General features: G+C 39.5%; 1 protein-coding gene and 1 long non-coding RNA gene across 2 annotated transcripts; both read right to left on the bottom strand.

The window, feature by feature from the left end:
* Positions 1 to 1,837: 1,837 nt before the first annotated feature.
* Positions 1,838 to 3,149, bottom strand: LOC118753529. Its single transcript, XR_004994821.1, has 2 exons — positions 2,448 to 3,149; positions 1,838 to 2,388 (listed from the first exon to the last, which is right to left on the bottom strand). It is a non-coding gene; the product is annotated as an uncharacterized LOC118753529 (long non-coding RNA).
* Positions 3,150 to 9,519: 6,370 nt separating this feature from the next.
* LOC118753530 lies at positions 9,520 to 10,445 on the bottom strand (the record flags this gene model as incomplete). Its single annotated transcript, XM_036488405.1, has 2 exons — positions 9,520 to 10,267; positions 10,346 to 10,445. Coding segments are annotated over 2 exons (786 nt in total), but the record flags the coding sequence as incomplete, so codon positions are not given.
* Positions 10,446 to 10,453: the final 8 nt, after the last annotated feature.

Here is a 10,453-nt window from a genome sequence, read left to right as displayed (position 1 = left end):
ATACCGTATATCTCTGGAAGTGTTCATGGTAGAGTACTCTAACTTGGTATGGAGATATATCAAACCAATCGCATACTCATGGAGAAAAATTGTGGTTATTGGAAAAGAGGGCGTGGCGCCTCCCATACAAACCGATTTTTTTGTACTGCATATCTCTGGAAGTGTTCATGGTAGAGTACTCTAACTTGGTATGGAGATATATCAAACCAATGGCATACTCATGGAGAAAAATTGTGGTTATTGGAAAAAGGGGCGTGGCACCTCCCATACAAACCGATTTTTTCATACTATATATCTCTGGAATTGTTCATGGTAGAGTACTCTAACTTGGCATGGAGATATATCAAACCAATCGCATACTCATGGAGAAAAATTGTGGTTGTTGGAAAAGGGGGCGTGGCACCTTCCATACAAACCGAATTTATCATACTGCATATCTCTGGAAGTGTTCAGGTAGAGTACTCTAACTTGGTATGGAGATATATAAAACCAATCGCATACTCATGGAGAAAAATTGTGGTTATTGGAAAAGGGGGCGTGGCACCTTCCATACAAACCGAATTTTTCATACCGCATATCTCTGGAAGTGTTCAGGTAGAGTACTCTAACTTGGCATGGAGATATATCAAACCAATCGCATACTCATGGAGAAAAATTGTGGTTATTGGAAAAGGGGCGTGGCACCTTCCATACAAACCGAATTTTTCATACTGAATATCTCTGGAGGTGTTGATGGTAGAGTGCTCGAACATGGTATGGAGATATATGAAACCAATCGCATGCTCATGGAAAAAAATTGTGGTTATTGGAAAAGGGGGCGTGGCACCTTCCATACAAACCGAATTTTTCATACTGAATATCTCTGGAGGTGTTGATGGTAGAGTGCTCGAACATGGTATGGAGATATATGAAACCAATCGCATGCTCATGGAAAAAAATTGTGGTTATTGGAAAAGGGGGCGTGGCACTTCCCATACAACCGATTTTTTCATACTGCATACCTCTGGAAGTGTTCACGATAGAGTACAGGAATTTGGCGATTAGGGTGTCCCTATCCTAAAATAATTTTCTCTATTTTTTCTTTTAGATCTTTTGGTATTTTTGTATGAAAAATCTAATATATAAAAATATCGTGTCACGGTGTTTGTGGTCGATTTCCTCCGAAACGGCGTAACCGATTTGAATGAAATTTTTTGTGTATATTTCGTAGGTATGACAATAGGGTGTAAAGTATGTTTCATACCGCTAAGTGAAGGGGACGTGGCACCTCCCATACAAACCAAATTTTTCACACTTTATATCTCTGCAAGTGTTCATAGTAGAGTACTGGAACTTTGTATGTCCAAGACATATAAAATCAAACGCATAGTCATGAAGAAAAATTTGAAAGAAAAAAAATTTTAAGAAAAAGGGGCGTAGCACCTCCAATGCAAACCGAATATTTCACACTGCATATCTCTGGAAGTGTTCATGGTAGAGTACTTGAACATGGTATGGAGATATGAGAAATCACTCCCATACTCTTAGGAAAAATTGTGGCTATTTTATAAGGGGGGTGTGGCGCCTTTCAAATGGTACTGAAGCTATTACGTATCTTTGTATGCATATACAATTTTGCTAGGTTATTTAAGATGGTAATGGAAATATGCCTTCCGACAACCACCAAACCGTAATATTAGAAGATAAACGCGTCACTGAAAATCATGGACGTGAACTGTTGGTGAAAATGTTGTACCAAAATGTTTCAATACAAAAAATTAATTTTGGGCGGGACGAAGTTCGCCGGGTCTGCTAGTATTTACATATAAATTGGAAAATGTATGAAAATGTCATTTTATAAAGCTTTTTAAACCTACTTTATTTTTTATGAACAAGGCCATAAGTATTTACTAATCGAATCGATTCCTATTACCGGTCGCTCTAAAACGTCCGCCGAAGGCAACACGCCTGGGCGAGTCGTTTTCTTATTACCTGAATGAGTCCTTTTCTTATCGCTTCAGGCGATATTTGGAATAATTTTATTCTTTTTAATACTTCATTTATTTTTTTTGTATACCAAATCGCAACTTACAATCGGAAATAATTAATTTTCTCGCTGTAAGGCTTCCTATTTCTTCAATCTTGTCCTTGGGCATAATTTAGATGCTTTTGGCCAATACTATTGACGCCATATTCATAAGATTCGGAAGTTTTGAGAACTTTTTTATTCAAAATTTACATGAACGGAGTGATGTTGCCGATTTGTCACCACAGCAATAAATCGGTGAGTCGCCAATTTGTTGCCATTGACGATTGTTGCCTATTTCTCATATTTTGCATGGTGGGTCGAATCCAAGGAAGAGCTGTTTTTATAACCTCAGCAATCTTTGCCTATGTAGTTCATCGGACCTACAAAAAGGAAAAAAGTCTAACAGGACAATTCTGGCAACTGCCTTTACACTCACAACAGTCTTCCAATTCTTTTTTTTTTTTTTGGATATCGTTAGATCTATATCCGTAGATCCGTAAATGGCAAGGATTACAATTTCCCTTAAACTGCCAGGTTTCCTTCAGATTATTGTTCAATGCGCTTCCTCAAGATAATTTGCCATTCTTTTGCAACGACTCGACTCCGATGTATACGTGTAGATATGCAGCTGCTTTACTTGACAGCAACAGCACAATAGCTCTTTTGCGAGCTGGCAACTTCCAGGTTTCAGTGTGTCAATCTGTGGCTTTGCCATACCTCAAGATGAGGTGTTACTTAAAATTTTTCTAACCTTCCAAACTTTTCCTCACACAATTAATATTAGTCTTTTTTTTTTTTTTATCACTTTAAATAATTAGTTAGGAGATTTAAAACTCAGACTTAAATCTAACTTCTAAACTCTAAACCTTAGACTATATCTGTGGGTGTATTGAGATATACCCATTTTAGCCCACAATTCTTTACTTATTACTTTAATATCCCTTTGTCCCACTTTGGGCTTATTTTCCCCCATAGAAAGTCATCAATATTCTTAACTACTTTTCAACAGTATTTATCTACATTCACATCTCAAGACAATTAATGCATGAGTCATGTGGTCTAAAACCTAAGATTAACACTACTTGTGTTTAAATATTTGTTTGTACTTTGTACTGATGAAAAATCCACTATGTATATTCAACATTTACATAACATTTGGAAAATTTAATTTTATATGCATATCCTAGTATCTAACGCTTATTATAGTTTTGTATGTACATTTTTCTTTTGTCTTTCAATCCCGCATCTTTTAGTTACAACGCATCAATCCTATTTGCTTCAATAAGAAAGGTTATAAGCTCATTATAATAATCAAGATTGTTGGATTTCAATAGCTCCAACAAGCCATTGAATTTGCTAAAAATTTCATAATTGTTTCTCATCACCTCCAGTGCTTGGCATTCAAAAATTACATGTTCCTCAGTTTCCGGGGAGTTACACGTAGAGCAGTGACCCAGGCGCCCAGGATTAAATTTACTCAAATAGTAGTTGCAATAAGTGTGACCTAGCATGAGCCTATTTATCAGCTTAATTTCCATGCTATTCATTCTAAGCCTTTTATCATTAAACCATGGTTTTCTCACAATTTCAGGGGAATACTCAGCAAATTTCTTCCCTACTGACTGATTCAATTCCTTAAACTCAAAATTCCATTCACTCCAAATAGCATCATGAAGCCTGAGAAGAGCTTCATATGGAGTGAGACCAATAGAAATGATTTGGCCAACCGAGGTGGCAGTTTTAGCCGCCAGATCAGCCTTCTCGTTTATCCCAATCCCCACATGACCTGGGACCCATATAAAACGAACTTGCTGCAAGGTTTCCCTCTGTGCATACAATAATTTATGTATATCCGATACCAAAAAATTCTCTGTCGAATCCTTATCTAAGACTTCGAGGGCAGATAAACTATCTGAAAAAATTGCTGCTTTAGTTCTTTTTTGTTTGGCAATAAGCGCCACCGCCTGTCTGATTGCAACAAGCTCTCCAGTGATCGACGCATATTTCTCTTCCAGCCTATACAGAAAGGAAACATTACCTTGCAAATCATACACACCACATCCTACCCCATCCCCGGTGCACGAGGCATCCGTGGAATAAATATAAAACCCCTCATCAATCAGTGAGCTTTTCATCTCATTATAAATCGCAATCAGTTGGTCTCTCGCGATATTTTTCTTCGATCCGGCAATACTTGATTTCTTCACAGTCAGGCAAGGATGCCTACTGAAATTGACATTTATGTTTATCTTATCAAATATCGTGTTGTATCTATTGTAAACAAAACTATAGCTGGTATTTATTTGCGGCTTGCTTGTAAGCAAATCCTTAAAATGCGAATTGTGGAACCATTGTTTAACCAGCTCTTTTGCCGTCAACCACCTTGCTCTAAACAAGGGAGGCAGTTCACCAGCAAGCACAAACCTCGAATGAATCGGTGCACTCGGAGGCACCCCAATACACCGTCGCAACGTATCATTAACAATCACCGCCAATCTTTTGTTATACCCAAAAGGAGCATTTGCCCAGGTTGTGCAGCCATACTCAGCCTTTGCTCTGACAAAGGCCCTGTAAATATTCAACGAAACTTTTGGCGATAGCCCCGCCTTAATGGAGGTGAGTCGTCTAATTAAGTTCGTAGCTGGTACAATTTCCTTTCTAATCTTCACCACATGATCTTTCAATGCTCCAGAAGCACTAACTATCCTCCCCAGAAACTTCAACTGTCCTACTCGGTCAATGTCAACATTATCTAACTTCAAGGAAAAAGAGTTCTTACACCCCTTTGCCATGTACATAAACTTCGTTTTAGCTATGTTTATTTTTAAACACCTCCCAGAACATAACCTCTGAAATGCTGCCAGCTTATTCCCCAAATTATTTAGAGCCCCTGTTGTCGTGCTGTTAGTAGACACAAGTAGAAAGTCATCTGCAAATTGGAAGATGTGAGTATTTTCATCTTCTAAGCCATGTAATTCAGCTGTATATGTGTTAAACAAAACCGGTGAAAGACAGCTACCCTGCGGTAACCCATTTTCCACACAAATCTCGCTTTTTCCAAGGATCAGAGTTCTCCTGTGGAGAAAATTGTAAATCCAACTATAGATTTTGGGATGCACCTTATATTCATTCAGCAGTTTCACTAGCTGGACAATGTCCACGCAATTGTAAGCATTCGCTAGATCAATACTACATATAAAAACTTTCTTTTTATTTTGTTTCTCACAACCTATTACCTGCATACACTCATTCAAACACATTGCAGTCGATTTATTTCTTCTATATGCAAAACACCTAGAAGGGATGAGTTGGTTCGATTCCAAGTAATCAGTTAACAGCTCCTTGACAACCATATTGATACTTTTAACCATGACCGAAATTAGAGAAATCGGCCTGAAATTTTCAATGTTCTCTAAACTGCCATTACCCTTCGGTATCGGTACAATTTTAATCCTACGCCAGGAGTCATCAATTTGATTCCTATCAAAAAATTGATGCAAAAGACCTATCAAAGTGTCAAAAGTTCCCTCAGGGAGAGCCTTAAGCATCTTGTAAGTAATTTTGTCCTCTCCTCCAGCTGAGGACTTCTTTTTCCCTATTAGCAGTGAAAGCCGCGAAAAGATATGATCACAAACCAAGTCAGATCGACCCGACGTCGACGGTAAATTGTCTAGCATCTCAAAAAGTGATGGGGAATGTTTATTAACTATCTGGTTCAACAGAAAGTCTAAATACGCAGCATTATTCTCAGAAAGCCACTGCGATACTGAATTCTTTTGTACATTTTTCACATTATTTATGAACACCCAGGCCCTTTTCGTATTTGGGTATGCACTTAACTCCTCAACTGCTTCAAGGAAGTTAGCTTTTTTTGCCTCCTTGACCGCTGCTTTCCATTCGTCTAACAATTGACACGCCACTTCAATATCCTCAAATCTCCTTGTTTTCCTAGCTTTACAACGCGCCGCATTCAGTAGCCTGTATTTTTTAGCCAAGGACTCGTTCCACCACGACTTGGGAGTGTGCTTAAATTCGTTTAAATCAATTGTAGCACTTTGTCTAGCTACATCCAAAGCCTCAGTCAGATCCCCAATACTACTAACACCTCTAACCTTCCCCAAATTTTTATACAACAGATTTTTCGAAACAAAGTAGCAGGGCTGCTTTGTGATGTTATCTACGTCAACCATCACAGGACAGTGATGACTACCACCCACAAACATCCTCTTGCACATCCACTTTACATTGTCCGTCATGTCAGTGAAAGCAAGATCAAGAACACTACTGTGTCCTATTCCCATTAGTACCGACGTCGTAAAATAAGTCCTGGAACCATCATTCAAGCATCTCAATCGCGAACCCTCAAGCAGATCACACAAGGTTTTTCCCCTAACAGAGTCAACCGTATCACCCCACCTAGTCATCCTCGCGTTGAAGTCCCCCAACAAAAGAACATTATTATGCCCATTCAGAAACAACAACAGACTGGAAACCTCCGACTCAAAAACTGCAACCGCAATGTTCGGCGGAAAATAGGCACAGCAGATCGTCAGATTACAATTTAAATTTAATGTTTTTGCAATTACTATGTCATACGATGTCTGGTATTTAACTTTCCTAAATTTAATGTCATTCTTAAAACCAATCGCCACTCCCCCATACCCATCAGGCCGGGTTTTTTTCAAAAGTCTAAAATTTAAAAGTTTGTGGTCCTCTTTACTGTCATCGTGCGAAAAAATTTCTTGTAGGGCAACTATGTCTATATCATTATGAACAACGAAACTATCAATGTAACTTTTATTTGTTTTTAAACTCTGACAATTATATTGAAGTATTTTGACCATAATTATTGTTATTACGAACCCTGTCCATCCTTTCCTCAATAGCCTCACATCGTCCATCCTGATACTTTAAGGCTGCTATTACAGAAATCAGCGGATCATCTCTTCCAATGTCAAACCTGTTGCATAGTAAATTAATAATCTTTTCTATTTCAGACACCTTTGTCCATTCGGGTCGTTGATACACTGGAATAATTGGACTCTTAACTTTTGGTGGCCTTGAAAGTATTGAGCTGTAGCTTTTCCTAACCAACCGCCTATTTATTTCTGCATCCACGTTCACCACTTTACTACCCTCTTCTCCAATTGGAGGAAAAACCTCCTCAAAGTCAGCTAACGCCTGAAACCGATTGTACGAGTTAAGCTGCGTATACGTTTCATACACCTCCTTCTTAGTCAATTTTTTTATTGTCATCACCTCAACAATCTCCCTCTCCTTTTGCCACCTCGGACACAAATTGCTATTTATTGAAACGTGTTTGGAATCCCCACACAGTATACATTTTTTGTTCACACAGTTTTCATTACATTTTCCCTCGGTCCCACAAAGAATACAACGGGTCTTCGACCTACACCCCAACCTCGTGTGTCCCAGTCTGCCGCAATTAAAACATTGCTTAACAGCTGGAAAATAACGCAAAACTTTACAATTTGTGTAATAAATTTGTATGTTTTCAGGCAATTGATCGCCTTCAAAACTCAATTTTATTGTCTGGGTAGGTATAAAATTAGTCCTGTTCTCTCTGTCACGTCTCTTTATTCTGTAAACTGAAGTCACCTTTATGTCCGACTTAATATTGTCCAGAATTTCGTCATCAGAGAGCTCCTCCGGTATGTACCGAATTACACCGCACGTTTCAACAAACGACCTAGGAATAAAAGCTCTTATGTTGGCTTTAATCAAATTCACATTGCATAAGCACTCATTCGCAGCTTTTACTGATAGAAACACTATCTTATAAAGCGTCCTGCCTACGGCTCGTATCTCTTTTAGATCTTGAATACCGAAATTTTTAATCTTATTCCACAGAAACACTCCATTTTTTGCATACTTGTTATCGAAAATACTAGATTTGGATGTATCTAATAGTACAGCAAAAGCTCCCTTGTAATTCACTGGAAAACTACAAATATCGTTACCACTCATTTTTCTTGTCAGCACTCCTGCACCACTATCAATCTGCACATTATTTTCAGTCAGGCCACCACCTGTCGTATTTGAGGTAATATTATCCTCGACACCACCCGATGTCACCGCCATAACTTCGGAAGTTATGGGGGACCGTTCGTCATTGCTACCAACCTGAATAACACGCTCACCATTTGAGGTTATGTACGACTGCACTTTATTAACAGCCCCTGCATTTTGCACAGCATTTTCCGACCTCAACGACAAAACTGACCCATTTTCATTAATTCCAACGTTAGAACTTGGAAATGGACTTTCTTGCATCGCAAGAATATCGCTAATCACCGAACCCTTCGGAACTAACAAGCCTTGAAAGGCTGGCATTTTACGCGCGCTTTCTTCATCAGCTTTACCCCTATTTCTTTTCTGTCTACGTCGTTTTCGTTTCACAGCGAAACCATCGAGCGACCCATTTGAATCCAAAGGATCCTCACAGCCACCCGGGTCACCGCTCCACTCCGACGCCGAAGCGCCCGGCATTTTAAATTAAACAGACAATCAAAAACCAAAGCCAAGCACTCACCTCTTTGAATTTCGTACCAAAACCGGCAAAAATTTCCCAAAAGATGCAGGAAGGAACACTAAAATGTTTGTTACTTAAGGTAAAACTAATACTTCCACAAATTCTTAACTAATAAATATTTCAGTCACAAGAAAAAATTTTTCTGTGAAAAGTTTGAAAAAACCGCAATTAAATCCAAAATGGCTTCCGACACACAGACGTTGCACGTTCACCCTTCTTGAAAATCTTCGCAGGAATGGTCTTCCAATTCTGGCAAGTATCCTGACAGAATATTTCAGTCCTTCGAAAGACTAATTGAAAGATCTTCTGTCGAGGATGTTGTTGTTGTTGTAAAGGTCTTAGCAAGATCTGCTGTCGAGGAGGTTGTTGTTGTTGTAAAGGTCTTAGCGTTATTATGTTCTTTATAAACAGGACACTGGGTTTTTAGCCACATGGCCGCAAGGTCCGGAGCCCCATACACGGACTTCTTCAGACACTTGCCAGTGTCCTACACTCAGGACAAAGCCTCAAATTTCTGGGATGCCACTTTTTCGCGCGCCTAGACAGCTTGTAAGATCTATTGTACCTCTTGCTCCTTACCACACTTCGCTCATTCCTAACTCCCTCCTTAAGAAGTCCAAAAGGATGTTTGGTGACATCAAGTGCATGTGATTTGGCAGCGGGCTTAATACTCGCAGGTACTTTTCTTGCCTACACGTCACAGTGGCGCACACGTGAAGTATGCCCTTAGAAGTCTCAGCTGCCCTGTCACAGAACCGTAATAAATTGCAGGGCCAGGTGAGGAGTTTACGTAAGTGACTTCAGAAGCTGCGTACATTTACTCGCTGAAACCACTTAAACTATTTGAATTTATTAGGGCTTTAAGGTTAGACGAGGTTTTGCGAACTATGGTCTCTTCCGTTGTACGACTATCTTCAATCCATCAAACGATTTTATGTTTCCATACTCACCACAGTCCCAAATTTTTCGCCCTTCATAGCTCTAATATCAATCCAAAAATATTAATCTTTTCATTTTTTATCACTTTATTTCATTTACTCGCGGTTGTCTACTTATTTTCTCCCCCTTCAGCCTTTCCCCTTCAATATGAGGCACTTTGAAAATACTATTCTCTACATAACCATAAGTTAAATTTCGTCGATATTCATGCCACGCCACCTGAGTTTCTTTCACATTTTTCGTCTCCTCAAAACTTTGTTCCTCCACAGAATTCACCCCCTGCTCCACCTTTGCATTCTCCAAATCTTCGGTTATATCACGCGTGCCAACGCCACTAAAATACGTCCAATTTTCACCATTGGGATCTTGTGAAAATGGCGTTGGCGTTTGTTCAATATTATTGAAACTCGTATCCAATTTATTCCATTGATCGATTTGACGCAACAATGGATCCTGGAAACCTGCTGGCGGCGGTAAAGTAATGGTAATTGGCGCTCTAGTAACGCTCGGTTTTTGTTTGCCCACCGTTGGCCAGTCAGTCCATTTGCCTAATGCATAAGGCGCTGTATCATTGGTCTCGACAAAAAACATACCCTTCGTGCTGGGTTTTATATCTTCGCCTGCCTCGAGCAGATAATTGGTTGGCGGACACATACCGAGCAGGTAGGAGATGTACGAACTGCAAGCCCAACCCCAGAAACCTTTGCGTGAGCTTATCGATTCTTGGAAATATTCAACGGCGCGTTGATGACTGCAGCCAAAAGGGTCTGTGTGGGAGAAAAATTGTGGATTTTCGTTATTCATAAAATATGTACTTAAATTGGCCTAATTCTTGAGCTACTCACTTGTACCCGCCTTATTGCAGCCGGGTTGCATAATGCCGCCATTCATGTAGAAATCAGCATGTCCACAACGTTCTATTTTACCCTGCACGAAGGCATTCGTATGTATCA

Source organism: Rhagoletis pomonella, unplaced genomic scaffold (genome assembly GCF_013731165.1).
Source record: "Rhagoletis pomonella isolate Grant_MI unplaced genomic scaffold, Rhpom_1.0 Rhpom_scaffold_02575, whole genome shotgun sequence".
NCBI classification, from domain to species: Eukaryota; Metazoa; Arthropoda; class Insecta; order Diptera; family Tephritidae; genus Rhagoletis; species Rhagoletis pomonella.
The sequence above is the reverse complement of the archived record's forward strand: the minus strand, read 5'-3'. Positions and strand labels throughout refer to the sequence as shown.